Source organism: Amborella trichopoda, chromosome 10 (assembly GCF_054954075.1).
Source record: "Amborella trichopoda isolate Santa Cruz 75 chromosome 10, AtrichopodaSantaCruz75HAP2 v2.0, whole genome shotgun sequence".
Lineage (NCBI taxonomy): Eukaryota > Viridiplantae > Streptophyta > Magnoliopsida > Amborellales > Amborellaceae > Amborella > Amborella trichopoda.
In genome coordinates this window covers 7,743,306-7,764,237 of record NC_142345.1, presented here as the reverse complement: position 1 = coordinate 7,764,237, position 20,932 = coordinate 7,743,306, and the positions used below count along the sequence as shown (strand labels likewise).

The 20,932-nt window shown below is 36.8% G+C and overlaps 2 protein-coding genes across 19 annotated transcripts; one reads left to right on the top strand and one right to left on the bottom strand.

Annotated features, from left to right (window-relative positions):
• The first annotated feature begins 1,637 nt into the window (after positions 1-1,637).
• On the top strand, positions 1,638-17,104 carry LOC18446239 (Transducin/WD40 repeat-like superfamily protein). Of its 18 annotated transcripts, XM_088848596.1 has the most exons (15): positions 1,839-2,124; positions 2,202-2,285; positions 5,332-5,448; positions 6,834-6,970; positions 7,285-7,357; positions 8,072-8,155; positions 8,469-8,561; positions 9,343-9,413; positions 14,476-14,527; positions 14,634-14,691; positions 15,256-15,356; positions 15,471-15,625; positions 15,999-16,107; positions 16,498-16,554; positions 16,637-17,104. In XM_088848596.1, the coding sequence occupies exons 7-15, from the start codon at positions 8,487-8,489 to the stop codon at positions 16,790-16,792; spliced, it is 834 nt and encodes a 277-aa protein (XP_088704722.1). In that variant the 5' UTR covers positions 1,839-2,124; positions 2,202-2,285; positions 5,332-5,448; positions 6,834-6,970; positions 7,285-7,357; positions 8,072-8,155; positions 8,469-8,486; the 3' UTR covers positions 16,793-17,104. The 18 variants fall into 18 exon arrangements, 8 of the variants coding, with proteins under 8 accessions (XP_088704719.1, XP_088704723.1, XP_088704722.1 ...); XR_016041874.1 differs by lacking the exon at positions 5,332-5,448 and having other exon boundaries at positions 1,638-2,124; positions 14,634-14,650; positions 15,316-15,356; XR_016041866.1 differs by lacking the exon at positions 5,332-5,448 and having other exon boundaries at positions 1,638-2,124; positions 15,508-15,625.
• On the bottom strand, positions 16,960-20,626 carry LOC18446240 (putative methyltransferase At1g29790). Its single transcript, XM_006856361.3, has one exon. It carries the CDS (start codon positions 18,612-18,614, stop codon positions 17,130-17,132), a length of 1,485 nt encoding a protein of 494 aa, XP_006856423.2. The 5' UTR covers positions 18,615-20,626; the 3' UTR covers positions 16,960-17,129.
• Between the last annotated feature and the right edge of the window lie 306 nt (positions 20,627-20,932).

Genomic DNA, 20,932 nt, shown 5'->3' with positions numbered 1-20,932 from the left:
AATAAGCAGAAAATAATATTGTTAAAAAAAAAATATTTTATTTGAAATTCTATCTTTCTATTAACAATCCTTTTTACTAAATTTATTCTAGAATCTAAAAAATTAAAATTTTGAAAAATTGAAGTTTTATTTTGAAAATTGATACACATTCAAATAATTTCTACATTGATAACTAAATTTTTATTTTATTTATTAATTTTTGCATTATAAATCATGTAATGTACTATTTTTCTTATAGTTGTCAATAATACATTTTAAATTAGATGATATTATAAAATATTTTGGATTTGTTATTGTTTGTATAATAAAATAATTATAAAATGTTAACCAACAATTTTAATTTCAGTATATAATATTATAGTTAGTTAGGTTGTAATAATTTTGTATTATAGCGGATTGGGGTTTTCTGCGAATTAGAAATTTTAGTGGCCATTTTTGCATCGATTTAGTCTACTCTTTATTGTAGTCTATGCATGATTGATATACTTTATCCATGATAATTCTATGATTTTATAACGTCTCAATATTCACAAATTGATAAAAAAAATGAAAGTTAATAATGTAGTACCCTTGTTTCTTATTGGATTCCTAAAAGACAACATTTACAATGAATTTTAATAATTTTTTTAGATTTTTTTAAAGCTTAATCCGATCGAGTCGGACGATTCCTGATCCGGATCGTCGATTCCCAATTCGGATCATCGATTCACCGATCAGGATGGGTTTTTTGAGTGCCATATCCGGGGCACTGATCCGTTTTTTAAACCACTGCTTACAATTGATTAGTTTAATGTTGAGATATATGAATGGACCTTGTTTCTATGTGGCCACATCCACATATGTAGAAATGTGGGCAGGCCTTTTAATAAATCTATTTTTGAGATGGATTTTAGGACTTAATTTTTAAAGACATGTACTATCTAACCTAGAGACCATGAATATGAAAAAATAAATAACTTTTAAAAAATAAAAATAATAATTCTAATAAGGAAACATTTGGACCCTTAGTTTCCATTATTTTTAGATGGAACACCTACTGCATCCATCTTTAAGATAGATGCTTAACACTTTTCTAGACTGAATATTTAGAACTACGGTCCAATCCGCATAAAATAATTTTTCTATATGAATGTAAAAAAAAAATGGGAAAGGTTTCTATACTTCTCCTACAACATTGAAGATCTATGCTTCCCCTACCATCCAACCGTTCAGTTTTGATTAAGAGAGCCACTCACTATTTGATCTTAGATTTGACGTCTCAAAGTATTTTATTTTTTGTTTTTTTATACAAATTGTATGAATATAAATTTGGTACGTGTCATCTTCTCATTGGGGCATCCTTATAAAAATATTAAAAATATTGTTTTGATAAAATAAAATGATCAAAATACCCCTTGAAATTTTCAGAGGTATTTTGGTTATTTTATTTTATTAAAAATATCATTTTTATATTTTTTGCTAGTATGAGTTTAATAGAGGATTGAACGTATAAAATTTGGGTATCAAAATATTTTATAAAAAAAATTAAAAATAAAATAGTGTAGAGATGTGACATGGGGGCAATCTTAGTCCTCCATCCAGAATGGACGGTTGGATAAGAGGAAATATATAAGCTTTATGTTTTACGGGAAGCATATAAAAGTTAAAAAAAAAAAAAAAGAGAAGAAAGGAATTTCAAATCGTTATAAAGTATAAACTTTTGTGTCATTTGCGTAAATTATTTGTACCATTTTGGTCCACCTACTTTCAAATGGTTGCAGAGGTAGCTTTGGAAGGTTCTTTAATGGCGTCTCTCTTCGAATTGCTTCAAAAAAACCCTAATTGTTCATCGGAGTTTTGACCTGCAAAAAAATATTGTCTTAGTTTCTTCAACGGTGATGGCTTTCTCTGCTTTTCTCAGAAACTATAAATCTTTCTAATGGAAATTTCAGTGGAGACGAGTTGCTTAACAGTTTCAGAAAGCTTAAATGCCTTAAATGAATATTGACCTCTAGGCATTTCCATAGGAACTCAGAGGGGTCTATAATGGACATAAGTTTGGAGCAGACTTTGCAGGATGGCAAGCTCCTCCGCCAAGTCAATGCATTTATTGTTTCACACTTGAGGGACAACAACTTGAACCAGGTAAAGTCCCTAACTTTTGTCTGGGAAACCATGGTTGAAACCAGAACTGGAAAACCCTAATATCTGATTCTTGACAGGCTGCAATAGCTGTGGCTTCTGCAACTATGACACCACTGAACGTTGAGGTCCCCTCGAACAAGCTTGTTGATCTCGTCTCCAAGGTCAGTTTTAGGGTTTCCTTTCTCTTTCTTATACTAGGCTTTCTTAAGATTAGGGATTTAGGGTAAATAATTGGTTTCATAGTCTCCAAAAAATGAAAAAAGGGGGAGATTTTGAGTTTTGGACTCATGAAAGTTGCAACTTGCAGTTAGACATTGACCCAAAAATGGCAGCAAATGAAGAGATACTAATGGATGGAAAACCCTATTAAAGCTCGCATTGAATGGAACACAAAACTGGATTTTGTATGTTGTTTCATGGTTTTACTCAGCAACTTATATAATTATATTTTTTATAACTTACCAACTTATTGAATTTATTTCTCTATAGATTTTCTTGCTATTGATAGAGCAGTGCATTGTGTTGTAATAATTTATTTTCTCAGCAATTTCTTGGAATTATTTTGAAACCCTTAAGCGGTACATAATGTCAAAATTAAGAACTGAATATTGTGATTTCTTTGGGTATGACCGTTTAATGTTTAATTGCAAGACCTTGGTGAGTTCTCTAGTTTAGTCTTAGTGCTGGTTTTGAAGAACTTTTTAAACTCTTCTGGAATCTGGTTTTAGTTCCTTTTCTATGACTTTCTTCCTGGGTTGGGAGTTATGTTCTCTTTTAATTTTGTATTTTCTTTTTGTTCTCTTTTAATTTTGTATTTTCTTTTTGGTATAATATTACTATTATGCAATGTTTTAAAAAGCCAACCGCCCAGCGCCTGAGCATCCGTCTAGGTGGATCTGGGGGCATGGGTGCATCGCCCACACCTAAGCGCCCAAAAAAAGCGGAGGTTCCTGGGCGCCCGGGAAACTGCCTAAGCGGCCGCCTAGCGCCCAGACCTGGGTGGCCGCCTAGCGCCCAGACCTGGGTGGCCGCCTAGGTCCAGCGCCCCGTCCAAAGGCGGAATTAGAGCCCATTTTAGAGAGAGAAACCTCCAAAAAAACTAGTTTTTGGTGATTTCTTTAGGATTGAAGGGTTTCTCAAAGCTATGAGAAATTGATCAAATCATCACCCATTGATATTAGATTTAATTTTTGATGTTTTATAAATCTATTGGGAGTTTTTTAGAAGATTTTGAGTCCTTAGAAGTATCTTTAAGGTGGAAGTTTGGAGATTGAGCAATCAAAGTAAGTAATTTTTTTTATTGCTTGTATAAATTGTATTATTTTGAGATGTATTCTTCGGGATCTAATAGGAGTGGTGATCCTGGTTGGAAATATGACTACAACTCAGATCCTAATGATAAAAATTGCATAAGATGCAAGTTTTGTGAGAATGATACAAAAAGGGACATAAACCGGTTCAAGAACATATTTCCGGTATTAGGGGAGATGTTGCTCATGTAAAAAGACTCTTGATGCTGTTAAAGAGGAAATAACCAATTTTTTGAGTATGGTAAAAATAAAAAAAGATGAGAGATTTGCCTCCATAGCAGAGATTAGGTTTGGGGTTCGGGTCAATTATGTTGATGATGATAGTGATGAGGATGAGATTGGGGAGGGATGTCGAGAGGTAGAACAATCAATTATTAGGGGAAAGGGAATGGGAGTTGTAATTGCTTTTGGTTCTGGTAAGAAGCCTCGGATTAGAGGCCTTATGGATAGTTTTTTGCTTCGGCTTGACCCTGAGGTTGCAGGAGAGAAAACACATAAGCAAACCACTATTGAAAATAGAATGAAGAAGGAAGAGAGAGATAGAGCTGCTTATTATGTTGCTACATAGTTTTCTGAGGCGAGCATTCCTTTCAATATCGCTTGCCTAAGCAGCTTCTATGCCGCAGTAGAGGCAATTGGCCAATTTGGGTTTGGGATGAAACCCCCAACCCCATATGAGCTTTCAGGGGCTCTTTTGAAAAAAGCGGTGCGTGTCACGAAAGAAGCTATAGAAGTTAAGAAGGATGCATGGACTCAGTATGGGGTTTCTATTATGATTGATGCTTGGAATGATAGGAAGAAAAGAAGTCAGATGAATTTGCTTGTGAATTGTCCTTTAGGGACTATTTTTTTGAGGTCTATTGATGCCTTTGATCATATCCATGATGCCCATTACATATTCCAAGTTATAGAGAAGGGAATCAAGGAGGTTGGGGAGTATCTTGTTGTACAAGTTGCTACAGACAATGCTGTTCATAATGTTGCTGCAGCTAATTTGTTGCGCAGAGCTTATCCTAGAATCTTTTGGACACCATGTGCAGCACATTGTATAGACCTCATGCTTGAAGCTCTTGGCGGTATAACCGAGATATCAGGTGCAGTGAAGAAGGCAAAGTTAGTTACAAATTTCATTTATAGCCACCATCTCACCATCAACATGATGCATAAATTTATAAAGAAGAAAGAGATTGTGAGGCCTGAGGTCACGAGATTTGCGACCTGGTACTTATGCCTAGATAACATACATTCGAGGAGAGTGCAGTTGAGGCAGATGTTTACTTCAGATGACTGGAGAGCATGCAAGTGATCCAAGGATTAGGTTGGGAAGAAGGTGAGAGCTATTATCTTTTTTAAGGCTTTTGGGCGAGGTGTGAATGATGCTCTTAAGGTATTTTTTTCTCTTGTCAAAGTACTTCGCATGGTTGATAGTGACAAGGCTTCTATGAGCTACATATATGAGGCTATGGAGAAATGCAAAAGTGAGATAGCCCAAAATTTTGATAATGATGAGAACTGCTACAAGCCTGTTTGAGAGATTTTTGATGAGAAGTGGGATAGGCAGCTACATCAGCCATTGCATGCAGCCGGTTATTCTTTGAACCAAACTTTTTTTTATGTTGACAAGGATATACACACAAATGATGCAATTATGACTGGATTTAATAAGTGTATAGATGTGCTAGTCCCTGATCTTGAGATCCAGGATATTATATGCCTTGATGAGCTGATAAATTACAAGTACTCATTAAAGTCTTTTGGGAGTTCAATGGCAATGAGGCAAATGACCAAAATTGATCCAGGTTGTAATAATATTCTTAAATTCATCAAGTTCAAGTAATCAAGTTGCATTTTTTATAATTCTATTATTTATTTATGATTTTATTCTATATTTTTGCAGCCAATTGGTGGAGCCAACATGGGTGTAGTTCTCCAAATTTTCAAAAATTGGCCATTCGGATCTTAAACCTAACCACTTCATCATCCAGTTGGGTGCAATTGGAGTACTTTTTAAGGGGTAAGGCCATAAGGGTAATTTGTATAATTGTATTAATAATACATGAAATCATAGATTTTAATTAGTTTCATTTGATTTTGTTAGATTCATACAAAGAAAACGAACATGCTTAAATCAAAGAGGCTCAATGATCTAGTCTATGTCAAGTATAATCGATTCTTGAAGGATAAGTTTGCTAAGAGAGCTATAGAGTGGTTAGTTGATGATAATGGGGTCGATGGGCATAAAGGATTGACATGGGACATGGTCATGGATGCTTCAAGGCTATCAGCTGACCCTCCTAGGGCCACTAGATCTTCTGCATAGAGGACGAGGGTGGAGGAAGAGGAAGTAGATTCAGAAGAGACGGAGGAGGACGACCAGTATGTCGAGGAGGGTGACGACTCCGATGAATATGATGCAAATGCAGTTGACCCTACTTTTTCTGATGAGGAATGATGAATGTTGAATAATAATTAGACTTTGAACATTGATTGAACTATTGAAGATTCTTTTGAGTCTTTAAGTATTACTTTCATTCCTCTTGGTTGTGTATTGTGGATAGTGGATTTGTAGCTCCACTGGTTTGGTATTTGGTAGCTTTGGTTTGGTAATTTGGTTGGTAAATTTTAAGTTTAATTGGATATGGACCGACTTATGGTTATGCTTATGGAGTGTGTGCTAATGTGTAGTATACTTTGAATTCTGATGTGCCCTAAATACTTAATTCTTATATTTTATACAATATATAACTGTAGAATCATTTTTGGATTCAACTGGGCCGCCCAGGTTCTGGGCAACCGCCTAGGCGCTGGGCGGCCTGGACCCCACAGCTCGCCTAGGACCCGCCTAGGGGTTTTTTAAACACTGCTATTATTCATTTAGAGCTAGGATTAATGTTAGGATTTTATTCTTCTTCTTCTTTCATCTGATTGAAGTCTATAATGGTAGAATGGAATGGATATCTGGGTTTTTCTATTCAATTTGTTCTTTGAAGATTATGGATAGGGTTCTTGGGTTTCAATGGTTAGCTTCAAGTTTTTTGAGTTGGTAGTAGATACTGTAATGAGTGCGACCTATGAACCATGGAAAATCAAATGGGCGCTTTATCATCCAATGGGATGATGGATGGTGATGGGCCGTGGTTCACACTCTCTTGCCATCAGTGTTCACTGAGTTGTTTTTTCTTGTCCTCGATTGTATCAATTTTTTTTTTTTTTGAATCTGTTGTCCTCCATCGTATCATTGGATGTTGGATTTTTCTCTTCAACTTTTCCACAGATGGGCCTCTTTCATAATTTTTTTTTTCAAATATAGGCTTTCTTTTGCATTTTCGTTCAATCTCGAAAGTGTTTGCTTTTTGGGTTTGGGAGTTCTTCGTTCTGTGGGGTCTGAGGTGTTTACAGGGTCTTGCAGTTGAGAGAGAAGAGGCATTGAGGGGGGTTTCTCCTACTTCTACTGTCGATCCCACTGGAGGAGGGACTGTGATTTCTGCAGGATATGGTTTGGTCCCAACTCTTCCAACACATTCTCTTGACTTCAGGTGACCCAACATTTCCTGCATTAGATTTCATCTTGGTAGTAGTTGAAATGTGTTGTTGTTTCAAAGAAAAAGGAAAGATTAAACAAGATATATCATCTTGTTTGTAGAAAACTTGATTCTTTTACATTTTTTTGAAACTTGATTCTTTTACATTTTTTTGCTTGCATGATTTCTAGATGATATTGGCTTCGTTTTCCTGTAATTGTTTCATATTGTTTATTTTTAGGTATATTGGTCGTTCTTCATACTTCAGATTTTGTAATTGCTTGTTTGTTTCCCTTAATTAGGTCATTCATAAATTTTCTTTTAACCAGTGCTGTGCAGGACTCTAAAGGTTCATCTAAGAGCTTTCCAAAGCATGAAACTAGACATATCTCTGAACATAAGGTACAAGGTGAATGTTGAAAGTAATGCAATTAAGTTTTGGTATCGTGTTCTGAGTGTGTTTTTCCAGTTTCTTAATGAGCTTGCTTTATGTTTTGAATGGTGTTGCTGCCTATGGTATTTTGAATTTTCTCATATGTAGGGTCAATTTGTTCATGCTTGACAAACTCTCTCTCTCTCTCTCATGCGCCTGCCTGTGTGCCCTGTTAGGACTACACGTGGATGAATTTGTTGCCAAAACACATGTCCTTGTTACTTTTGTCCAACTTTGGCTGCTTCTTTATGTTTCAGTTTCATTTTTTACTTTTTGGGCAATTCTCCCTTGGATGGCCCAATTTTTGTTTTGAAAATATTCTTGTAATTGTCAAATCATATATTTCAGTTTTACTCCGTTGAAATGATGACAAAGACGAGAGAGAGAGAGAGAGAGAGAGAGTTTGACCCTCCCTTTGGGATCATTTCCTGTTCTTGGGAGTCCTGCTTACTCTCCATCACTATCCACCATTCATTCATTGAATAGTGATATTCCCAATGGACAATGCTTTTCCATACTAGTGAATTCACTACACTGAAATTCTCCATTATTTACACAACTAGGGCCTTCCATTGATCATTCTTGATTTGAGCACGTGGTGGTTTCTTGGCTTGAACTCTGTGATACTAATTTGACATCCTCGTTTATGTAAAAATTTAATGTCACTAATATTGTTTTTGTAGAATGCTGCTAGATGTGCTAGATTTAGCCCTGATGGGCGATTTGTTGCAACCGGAAGTGCAGATACATCCATCAAACTCTTTGAGGTTGTTACTGTTATTTACAGGAAGTAAACCATAATTGAATGCATTATGGACTGTATTTCATTGGGGTCATCACCATCCAATGAAAAGATCGATGGTGATGATGAGACTTGAGGAAGTGGTATTCACTGTTAGGTTGATGCCTTTGTTGTTGCAGCTTGCTCTTTCTCCATCTCTGCACATCTTTTATTGGGTGGTGACAACAATCCACTAAGAGTACCCATAGGAGTATATACTGTCCCTGCTATTTATCCAGGATTTGTAGAAGATGTGTTGTATGCTAACTTTTTCTGATATTTGTGCCTTATTTTTTCAGATTTCGAAGGTCAAGCAAATGATGATGCCAGACTCAAATGCAAGGGATGGCCCTGTTCGACCTGTTATTCGAACATTTTATGATCATTTGCAAGTAAGCACTGTTTCATGACTTTGATGTCACATGCATGCTTTCTGGCAAAGTAGCAAATTTGGAGTCTGCTGTTAAGTTTTATGCTTTACGAATTTTGTGATTGTGTGCTTTTGCAACAAGTTTTTATAGGAAATCCAATTTAACACAATAGGAATTATATATTAATTATCAAAGAATCTCAATTTATATGGGTAAACTCCTAGTCCTTCAATCTGTCCTAAAACATAAATCCAAACTTTTCTGTGTGTTCTATGACAAGTTGTTCTTGTCCCATTGGCTAGGGCATTAGGATTGCAATGTGGTATCCAAGGTTCAAATCCTTGCTAACTTAACTTCAAAAAAAACAAAAAGCTAGAAAAGGAAAAAAGAAGGAAACTGTGCTTTGAAAGGCCAGTCAAATGAATATGGTGGATTGACTTATTGGAACAAAGCTTTTTGGCTAGGCTGAAACAGTATCCTAATTTGCATATCTGTGCTTTACTTGTTAATATAGAGGCAAGCTTTATTTTCTTATTGAGAATTATACTGGCAAACTAAGATGAGAAATATTTGCGCAACTTCTAAGCTTTAGTTTCTTATTGAGAATTATACTGGCAAACTAAGATGAGAAATATTTGCGCAACTTCTACTTAGGCGGCATAAATGTTTCAGTGACCATTGATTGTTATGCCATTTCTTTCTTTCATCTTTTTTGTAGTGTATCATTTTTAGAGTGGTAAAAAAACAAGTTGTCTGGAGATAGGTTTTTTTGTGTCTTAAATCTTCATGCTTATGCGTGCAGCCTGTCAATGACTTGGATTTCCATCCTCAGGCCACCGTATTGATTTCAGGGGCAAAGGATCATACTATTAAGTAAGTCATCCTTGCCTTAATTAGTCATATGTGGGGGTATCTTATGTATTTCATTGCAGCCTTTTCAACAAAAATGCAGACGTCTAAAAGGGCATGGATATTAGAACATGTGTCTGGCTCGAATTCGAAGAATCCAACTCACTGATGCAAGGAAGATGGAGGAAGATAGGAAAGAAATAAATAAAATAAAAATAATATAAAGTAATGAAAGAATACACCCTCTCTTAGGGTTTGCAAGGGAATCAACCCAAAAGATCTCTTCACAAGATCATTTCTTTTCAAAATAACCAAGTTCTCCAAAAGGGACCTCCTTTCATTTAAATACAAACTAAAACGAAGAATACAAATAAATTAAAAACCCACAAAGAAAAACAAACTCTCTCTCCCCTCCATAGTTTCAAAAAGCTCTAGGTGGGTCCTGGGCGGTCCAGGCAGCCCAGCGCCTAGGCGGGCGCCCAGAACCTGGGCGGCCCAGTTGAATCCAAATAAGGATTCTGGCATTCTGCAGTTATGTCAGTATCAGTTTTATGTATTGCAGTACATAATTCAAATTGTACTACATATTATTCAGCATTTAACACACACTCCATAAGCATAACCATAATCCATAAGTTGGTTCATACTCCATATCCAATTAAAACTTAAAATTTTCCAACCAACCAAATTATCAAAAAGTATCACACCAGTATTGCAGTACACCACCATGAGTAAGAAAAAAAAAATGAATTATGAAACTATGAAAGTAATACTTGAAGACTCAAAAGAATCTTCGATAGTTCAATAATCAATACACAATACCTCAATCAAAGTTCAAACTTCAAAGTTTAATAATTATTCAACAATCAATATTCATCAATCATCATTCATTCATCATCAGAAAATCTTGGGTCAGCTGTCATCATATTCATCAGAGTCGATGGAGTCGTCGCTCTCCTTGACATATTGGTCGTCCTTGTCTTCCTCCGTCTTTTCTGAATCAGCCTCTTCTTCCTCTTCCTCCATCCTTGTTCTCTGTGCAGAAGATCTAATGGCCCTAAGAGGATCAGCTGATGTCCCTGAAGCATCCATGACCATGTCCCATGTCAATCTTTCATGCCCCTTGACCTCACCATCATCATCAACTAACCACTCCATAGCATGGTCCATATTTTTTGATCTGATGGGATCTCTCTTATCTTTCTTAGCAAGCCTATCATTCAAGAATCGATTGTACTTGACATAGACTAGGTCATTGAGCCTCTTTGATTCAAGCATGTTCCTTTTCTTTGTATGAATCTAACAAAATCAAATGAAACTAATTAAAATCTAATATCTATGGTTCATGTATTATTTATAAAATTATACAAATTACCCTTACGGACTTACCCCTTCAAAAGTACTCCAATTCCGCTCACAACTGGATGAAGAAGTGGTTAGGTTTAATATCCGAATGGTCAACTTTTGTAAATTTGGAGAACTACACCCATGTTGGCTCCACCAATGGGTTGCAAAGATATAGAAAACAGTCATATAAATAATATAATTATTTGATTACTTGAACTTGATAAAGATTAACTTAAGAATATTAATACTTGGTCTAGTTTTGGTCCTTTGCCTCATCGCTATTGGAGTCCCAAAAGACTTTATTGAGCACTTGTAATTTTTAGCTCATCAGCGAATATAATATCCTGCATTTCAAGATCAGGGACTAGCACCTCTACACGCTCATTAAATCCATTCATAATTGTGTCATTTGTTTGTATATCCTTGTCAAAATAAAACAAAGCTGGGTTAAAATAATAACCAGTTGCATGCAATGGCTGATGTAGCTGCTTATCCCACTTCTCATTAATAATCTCCCAAACAGGCTTGTAGTGGGTTTTTTCATAATTGAAATTTTGGGCTATCTCTCTTTTGCATTTCTCCAAAGCATCATATATGTAGCCCATAGAAGGCTTGTCACTATCAACCATGCGAAGGACTTTGACAAGAGGAAAAAATACCTTAAGAGCGCCCTTCACGCCTCTCCAAAAAGCCTTTGAAAGGATAATATCTCTTACCTTCCCAACCTGATCCTTAGACCATTTGCATGCTCTCCACTCATCCGAGATAAACATTTGCCTCAACTGTACTCTCCTCGAATGTATGCTATCTAGACATAAGTACCAGGTCGCAAATCTCGTGACCCCAGGCCTCACAATCTCTTTCTTCTTTGTAAAGGTACGCATCATGCTGAGGGTGAGATGGTGGCTATAAATGAAATTTGTAACTAACTTGGCCTTCTTCACTGCACCTGATATCTCGGTTAAGCTGCCAAGAGCCTCAAGCGTGAGGTTTATACAATGTGCTGCACATGGTGTCCAAAAGATTCTAGGATAAGCTGTGCGAAACGAATTAGATGCAGCAACATTAGGAGCAGCATTGTTTGTGACAACCTGTACAACAAGATGCTTCTCAACCTCCTTGCTTCCCTTCTCTATCACTTGAAATGTGTAATGGGCATCATGAATATGATCAGAGGCAAATTCACAAGCAAATTCGTCTGCCTTCTTCTCTTCTTATCACTCCAACCATCAGTCATAATAGAAACTCCATACTAAGCTCATGCGTCTTTCTTAAGTTCTACAGGTTCCTTTGTGGCACTCACTGCATTTTTTAAAAAAGGCTCTGAAAGCTCATATGGGGTTTAGGGTTTCATCTCAGGGCCAAATTGGCCAACTGCCTTTATCGCAACATAGAAGCTACTTAAGCGAGTGGTATTGAAAGGAATGCCCGCCTCTTAAAACCATGTAGCAAGATAATATGCAGCTTTATCTCTCTCTTCCTTCTTGATTCTATTTTCAATGGTGGTTTGCTTTTTTGTTTTCTCTTTTGCAGCCTCAGGGTCAGACCGGGGTAAAAAACTATCCATAGGGCCTCTAACTCGAGGCTTCTTAGTCTCAGAACTAGAAGCAATTACAACTCCCTTCTCCTTTCCCCTAATAATGGATTGCTCAACCTCTTGACATCCCTCCCCAATCCTTTCCTCATCACTATCAGCATCTTCAAAAATGACCCGAACCGCAGACTTAATCTCTACTATAGAGGCAATTTTCTCATCGTTTTTCATTTTCACAATTTTTAAAAAATTCTTTATTTCCTCTTTAATAGCATCAGGAGTCTTTTTACATGGGGCAACATCCCCCCTGATACCGGCAAGATGTGTCTTGAACCGGTTTATGCCCCATTTTGTATCCTTTTAACAAACTTTGCATCTTATGCAATTTTTATCATTAGTATCTGGGTTATAGCCATATTTTCGACCGGGATCACCCCTCCTATTAGATACCGAAGAAGACATCCAAAAAAATAATGCAAATTACTAAAGCAATAAAAAAAAAAAATCATTTACTTGAGTTTGATTGCACAATCTTCAAACTTCCACCTCAAAGATGCTTCTAAATAATCAAAATCTTTTAAAAAAACCTCCTAATAACTTTGCAAAACATCAAAAAAGTAAATATAATACCAATGGGTGATGCTTTGATCAATTTTTGTTAATTTTGAGTAACCCTTCGATCCTAAAAAATTCACCACAATCTAGTTTTTTGGGGGCTTTCTCTCTGTAAATTTGGCTCCAACAAGTTTTAGGTTTCAAATGAACCTAAAACCCTAATTTTTGGCCCTTAAACACAAAAAAAAAACGACGAAAAACTGCCCTCATCGAATGGTTTTTCTGCCCCTGGGCGGGGCGTAGGGCCTGAGCGCCGGGCGCCCGCCTAGGCAGGTTCCTAGGGTTCGACCGCCCAAATTGGCTGCCTAGACCTGGGCAATGCGCCCAGGCCTTCTGGACCGCCTAGGCGCTGGGCAGTCTGCTTTTGAATCACTGCTTCCACCATGTTTTCTCTCTCTATCTCCCTCTCTCCTTCTCTCAATCTAACGTAAATCTCATAAACATAGGAAGCCGCCACCAATCTTACCTACAAACCTAAACTTCCACCTTTAATATAACACATCCTAATCCTCCTATAGAAAACTTCCTATTCTGCCCCTCAAAATCTTTACAACCAAAATAACCCTAAATCTAAAAATATAAAATTAGCAAAGTAAAATTTAAAAAACCCATTACATCACTCACTTACCAATATTTTGCCAAGTCCAGAATGACATGTCCATACAAGTCTATATAATGTGTAAGCACCATGCATGTATAGGGTTCAAGGTTTATACAAGGTGCCCTCCTTATATTGTAGAACTAATGCACACCTCTAAATTTTACCTTGAGATGTAGTTCAGGTATCAGAAACCTTATGATGCCTTGAAAATATTGTCATCCCTAGCTATGAATTTAAAATTGAAGAAATAGTTCAAATCGAGCAGATCTATAAGCACCTGAGAATCTTGGAAATAGACGCTCGAGATAACTTATTACAAAATGCACTGTTTGTAAGACTTCAATTTCTTTTTTTTATTTTTTATATTGATACATCTTGAGGTCGAAATGATCAGTTGGAAGGTTTTCCAATGTCAAAACATTCTCTTCAAGAGAAATTTTGAGGTGTACCTTACTTCAATATTATAAGGTTGACACTTATATAAACTTTTCATATATGTATGTGTGTAGATATTTATATTTATATATATACATATAGTGAATTTTTGAGGTGTGCCTTAATTTGATTGTTTAGGGCCTATATATATATATATATATATATATTGATAGTGATTTTATATATGTATGAAATTAATTTGTGACTTTTTAAATCATAAACTTTAAAAATAAAACATATGGGAAATTATAAAAATGCTTGTCCAAACAATAAGACACGTGTCATACAAACCGACAGTCATGTCTTGTTTGTCCAATCTGTGGACTTGCCCGTCGACCTAGAAGACCATGCCATTTCTGCAAGTCTAAGAAAATGAAAATTTTTCTAACATGCATGTCGACAGATTTCCTGTATCTGCATGCTTGTTGACACGCATGTCTAGTGCGTTGGCTTTTTGGATTCTCCCGAATGCACACCATATGCATGTCATTGTTGCATAGATTTCTATCCATTTTATTGGTTATGCAATCATTTCTAAGGGAGATTGTTTCCAGGTTTTTTGATTTTTCAAAAACTGCTGTGAAGCGAGCATACAGGGTTATCCAGGTTTGATTTATATTCTTTTTGTAAATGGGGTTTAGCCTTTCAGGTGTGTATAAATAAAATATACATCTTTATGTTTCTGATGTTTTTCCTTTCAATTGGGATGCAGGATACTCATAATGTGCGGTCAGTTTCCTTTCATCCTTCTGGGCTCTTTCTTTTGGCAGGTAATGTTTGTTCGATTGATTTTGGTTCTAGTTCAAGGTGGATATCTCCATCCAATTAGTTCGAATTGCTCACTCAGCATATCAACTTGGTTTGTCACTTTCTCCGAAGAGAAGTGTTTTGATTTTGGCATTTAATCGTTTTATTCCACCACCACCGCTATTGCATCACAAAATAGGAAATTGCAATTCAAATTAGAACAATGAAACACCTTAGACAGCACGTGGTAATTCACCAAATTGCAATTTGAGATAAAAATTTAATTTGACAATAAAACAATGTGTTAGTTATTGCAAACATATAAATTGGTATTTCTTTCATTTTTTGAAGTTCAAGCTTTCCATTGATTTATGGGCTAAGCTTTGATAAGTGTCCTTATTTTTCATAGTTTGAGTTTCTAGCATTTTGGGGTCTCTGGAAATTTCGGTAAATTTGCTTGTTGTGATTGATATCAAGATGTTAGATATAATGTTTGTATAGACTTATACGGACACCATAGTCTTTTATTGTACAAAACATCCATATCTCTCTTTTGAGGTTCTGATCAGGATGTTATATCTGTACAGGCACTGATCATCATATTGCGCACTTGTATGACATCAATACTTTCCAATGTTATTTATCAGCTAAAGTCCAAGACATAAATATCAATGGCGCTATTAATCAGGCAAGCTTAAGCGTTTGTTATTTCTTCACAAGTTGCTAAAACTCATGTTAAACCATAAAAAATGAAGCTATCTTGGCACTTATGTTATGTAGATAATCATATTTTGGCCTGCAGGTTCGGTATTCATCTAATGGTGGAATGTATGTGACAGCCTCCAAAGATGGTTCTGTCCGAGTATGGGATGGTGGAAGTGCCCAATGCGTACGATCGATCATTGGGGCACATGGTTCAGTAGAGGCCACTAGTGCAAATTTCACCAAGGACCAAAGGTGGGCATTCAAGTTTCTTTGTTGGCACTTTAGGGTGCTTAAGCTTTTTTTGGTTACGTTGGTTCGTGGTTCATGACTATGAGAGAGAGAGAGAGAGAGGGAGAGAGAGTAGAGATGGATTGAGGAGAAAAAAGCTAGAGTTTGAATGAGAAATATCACGTAGGAAATTGTGTATGCCTCTTATATCATCAGCTGCACTCCGTGTGCATTTCATTATCATGGTACCCTACCAGCGAGAATCTTAATACTTAACATTAGTGTAAACCACACAGTTATGTTGCATTCTATAATGAACAAGTTCTAAACGCTATTTGAGAAAACAATGGCTAAAACAAGAACAGAACATGAGCAAGTCCTTTATTTGTATTGGCAGGTATGTTCTTTCTTGTGGAAAAGATTCTACAGTTAAGCTGTGGGAAGTTGGGAGTGGTAGACTAGTCAAGCAGTACATCGGAGCTATCCATACACAATTGCGTTGTCAGGTTAGTTAACAAATCAACATCTTTCTCTCTCTCTGCTTGAGGCTTCATTCTAATTTGTCTTGTACTTTAAAATTTCACATTTGTAGGTTGTCTTGAAATCCAATACTAAATCCAACATTTGCATTGTTTCGGTGCTTGTTAAGGTGTCCTTTAGAACACGGAAATTCTGGTTTGCTATTATTTGACTAGTTTAAATACTCCTCTTTATATTTCTCACATCTTCCCTAGAAAATGTAATTGTTTTGTTGGAATTACAAATTCATCTCTTAAAGTCCCTCCGATTTGGGTTTGCCTTTTTTCATGTGTTTTATGGGAATTACATATTCATCTATTAAAGTCCCTCCTATTTGGGTTTGCCTTTTTTTCACGCATTAAAATCATTGCTTGCAGGCTGTCTTCAATGAAACAGAAGAATTTGTGCTATCTGTCGATGAACCAAACAACGAAGTCAGATCTCTCTCTCTCTCTCTGTCTCTCTCTCTCTGTGTCTCTCTTCTCTCTCTCCCCTTATGAAATTAAGGCATTGCAGGTAGTCATCTGGGATGCTCTAACTGGTGACAAGGTTGCTAGGTGGCCATCGAATCACATCGGACCCCCTCGCTGGCTCGAACACTCCCCAACTGAGGCTGCTTTTGTGTCATGTGGGAATGACAGATCTGTTCGATTTTGGAAGGAGATTCTATAACTCAAACTAAATTGATCTGAAGTTAACATAAAAGTGATGAATGGATGGCCAGGTCTCTCTGCTGAGCAGTGTTCTTTATTCCAGGCTGTCGTCGTTTTCTTTTTTAAGCTAAAATCTCTCTCTCTCTCTCTCTCTCTCTCTCTCACATAAATAGCCTGAAACCTATTTTCTTTTTCCTAAGTAACCTAAACCCTGCATTTGTTCTGTAAGAAAAAGCAAAATTTCTACATAGAGTTTTAGATCCATTTTTTGGTAATGTTGTTGGATGGATGATAATGCTATGGGAAAAGAGAAAAAGCGATGTTTCATTTTTTTTTGGTGATATACAGAGGCAACTCTAAGCTCTAGAGGGCTTTTCCATAACTGCAGAGAAGAAGAGCTCGCCCCCTTCCCTGTCTACCTTGGGCACCAGCCTCCAAAGATGCTTTCGATACTGAAGTTTCATAAGCACTGCCAGGTACTTCTCCATCTCTTCTTTAGCGCAAAAGAATCGATCAATCCACAAAATGCCACCAGGCCTAAGCACTCGATCCCAATCAAATAGAATATATTCTAGAAACTCTAGGTCTATCCACCCATCTAAGAATAGTGTAGAATGCACAATGTCCAGTGTGTTGTCAAAAAAAGGAAGCCTTGAACCTATCGAGAGGTAAAGGGGCAGGAGTCCCCTTAGGGCAATCACCTCACTGAAGGGGGCCCCTAAATTTAAGGTTGCAGAGGCCACTGTGACCCCTTTCTCTCTCATCATTGCAGCAAAAGTACCAGTTGTAGGGCTGAAATCCAGCCCAATTCTTATCTCATCAGGCTTCAATTTTAACACCTCTTCAATAGTGAACTCTGCTGATTCTGATGCATTTGTTGGGTATAACCAGGCTTGCTTAGTTAAGTTGAAGCAGTCTGAGCACTTGAAAAAACCTCTATCTACATTTTTAGAGAGAAGGCAAGAGAACCTTTTGCACTTGTAGTGGGTCCATAGGACTTGGTTATCACTAGGCAGGCTCCATAGAGATGAAGAGAGGGAAATTGGGCTTGTAAAATTTTTGGGGTACCTTGAAAAACACCTTCTTCTGGGTGGGGGGTCACAACCCATAACCATTAGCTTCTGGATAGTGATCCAATCATCTGGGCATTGCTCATAGGGCTTGTAAGCCATGTATGTGTCCACCTCTACTGATAAAGCTTTACAAGCCAACCCAACAGAAGGGTAAATAGCCTCTAGACCCAGGAAGTTTTTCCTGCCATTTTTGTTTGTCTTTGGGACTGTATAATATTCGAGTTCTTTTGAAATGAAGAGCCTGTCAGTACATGACCCATCTTCTCTCTCCTCATTACTTACATCAACCTGTTCTCTCTCTACGTTGCCTACATTGGTTCCTCCTCTCCCTGCATTAGCCGTGTCATTCTCTCCTCTTTTGACGTTAACTGTGTTGATCTTTATCACTTCTCTCTTTTTGTTAGCGGCATTGATCTCTTCTGTCTCTATGTTATGCACTTTGGAGAGCTCATGGGCGAGCTTGTCTATAGAGAGGGCAATACTTAGAACAGAGTCTGCATATTTTCGGGTCTGGTTGTTTTGGGGTTGTGTGTGAAGATCATGTAGGATGGTGCCGAGCTGGGCTTGTATGCTGCCAATCTGAATGAATATGTGTTTGGGGAGTTGAGTGTTTTGGCCATTGGAGTTGCAGAGGATGTTAGGGGCTGAGATCGTTGTGATGATCGATGAAATGGTGATGATGATGAGGGGAAGAAGAAATAGGGGGCTTAATAGGCATTTTCGGAGCCTGCTGTATGTGGGTTTCGATATGGTGGTTTGATTTAGCATTTTGGGAGGTTCTAGTGATCTGGAGGGAGAGCAATGGGTCTCTGGTGATGGTGAGTTGCTTCTACGTTAGAGAGAGAGAGAGAGAGAGGGTTTAAAAGTTTAAATCGTGATTGTGCTGGTTTTCTTGACTTGAATTTGTTTTTTTTTGTGGTTTTGTTGAATCCCAAGGTGACTGGTGTGTAAAATATTATACGTTTGGGGCCATTTGCCACCGGTTTCAAGCAGCTGTAGTCAGAAGCAACTAGTTTTAAAATAGTTTCAAACCCAACTTGGGTCTCTCAGAAAGTGAAGGATAATGTCCTAGTTGCCTCTAAGAATTGAACTACGTCTTGACAAGGTCATCTCTCTCACTCTCCCCTGCGGTGAGTGAGAGAGGAGGGGAAGAATCTGAGCAGGTGTGCGTGTTTTATTGGATTTGTTAACGAGAGAGAGAGAGAGATGCTTTATTATACTTTGGGTTTACATGGGAGATGTAGATAGATGATGTATACTTAAACTTTGTACAGTACACTCACTGGGTTATCTATTCCTAAAACTTCAAACTTCACCAATATGTTAGATTAAGTGGATGAAATAGGAGCTGAAAAATTTCGTAAATCCTTTTTATGGCATGCAGGAGTGCTTTCTCAAGACAATAATTGTCCCCTTTGTATGCTTTAATTAGTGTTCATAAATTGAGCAAATTTTTTCTTGGAACTCAAGAAAAGGTCTCAAATTTGCTTTTATTTTCTTTTCTTTTTTTGACTAGTAATTTGCTTATATTTTCTGTGCACACGAATTAGAAACAGCACTGGAGTAGTTTTATTATAGAAAAAGAGAGTTTGGATGTACAGAGAGAATGAGAAAAAAGGCAAAGAAAAGAGAGTATCAGAGGGTATAAAAGTCGAGGTTCTAAGCTAAAATCCACTATTAAAGTGCACCTTCAAATTGTATCAAGAAATGTGGTTTCAATATTGGAAATTCTTGTGATAGCTTTGAAATATGGTTTAATCTTGAATTATAAAATTTAATGCTTCAAAAATAGTGTAGATTGAGCAAATCTATGAAAATTTGAAAATCTTGAAAATCGACGGTAAAAAAAATGCGTTACAAGATGTATTATTTTTAAAACTTTAAAATCATGTATTATTTCCAAAACTTTAAAATCCATTTTTTCTCGTGTCCATGCATCTTGATGGCGAGATGATCAATTTAATGAAATTTGGGCATCAAAATAACCTATTCTAGTATAAATTTTAAGGTGAGCTCTAATTTGATTGTTTAGAGCCAGGGCTCTATATAAACTTTTTTCCTTTTATTTGAAATACAAGTATTTTTTAAATCCAAAAATACTATGATGATTGAGGTGTGCCTTCCCCTTAACAGTCTTTCAACTTCTCATGGTCAGTTTGGAATTTGACGGTTGGTGGAATGCTATGCAAATCCATTTCATATTGTAAGGCCCTATACATGTGCTAAACCACTTGGTTGCTGGCCAACTATTTAGTATAGGGTTGGCAAGCATTGTCGAGTTGGCATCGCCCCAGTAAACTAAGGCCTGGGCCACCAAATTTGGCCCGAGGGCTAGGCCACCATGGCCTAAGGCCTAGGCCGGGCTTGGGCCAAGGTGACGAGAGAGTCGGCCCTGCCCAACCCTATATTTTGCCTTTATTATTATTATTATTTATTAGGCCCGACTCATTGCCAATTCTATTTAGAAACGCTGGTAAAAGGAGGCTTCTCTTACTCTAAAGAATTTCTCTTCTCTTGCCCGGAGATATGGTTTTTGGTTTTTTGGCCTCAACAAAAATGAAGCGAATTACACATTAAAATGAAAATTGGTAAAGTAGTCAAAACTACCCCTATACATATAAAATAGACCCGGTTTCTATGCAGCCAAGCCCGTATATGTTGAAATGCAGGCCTCTTAATAAATCTAATTTTGAGACGGATTTTAAGACTTAATTTAAGAGCACATAATCTCTAACATGGAGATCATGAATATGAAAAAATAAATGAATTTTAAAAACTAAAAATAATATTTCTAATAAGAAAACTTTAAAATAATATTTCTAATAAGAAAACTTTGGACCGTTAGTTTCTATTGCTTTTAGATGGGACACCTATTTGCATCCATCTTTAAGATGGATGCTATACACTTTCTGGACTGCATATATAGAAATACGGTCTAGCCTGCATGAATCAATTTTTCATATAAAATAGACATAAAATATACAAAATTTAAAAAAAAAACAAAGGGAAAATTACATACTGCTATCCACCATAGGTTTCCATGCATTGTACAGTTATAGTTTTTTATTTGCATCAATTTCCAAAAG

Bases quoted from the DNA above. Each gene is read 5' to 3' on its own strand.
- LOC18446239 (XM_088848592.1), top strand. From the start codon at position 5,083: ATGACTGGATTTAATAAGTGTATAGATGTGCTAGTCCCTGATCTTGAG. The intron at 5,234-5,331 runs GTTGTAATAATA...ATATTTTTGCAG, and splicing joins AATGACCAAAATTGATCCAG to CCAATTGGTGGAGCCAACAT. The intron at 14,692-15,255 runs GTAATGTTTGTT...ATATCTGTACAG, and splicing joins TGGGCTCTTTCTTTTGGCAG to GCACTGATCATCATATTGCG.
- LOC18446240 (XM_006856361.3), bottom strand. From the start codon at position 18,614: ATGCTAAATCAAACCACCATATCGAAACCCACATACAGCAGGCTCCGA.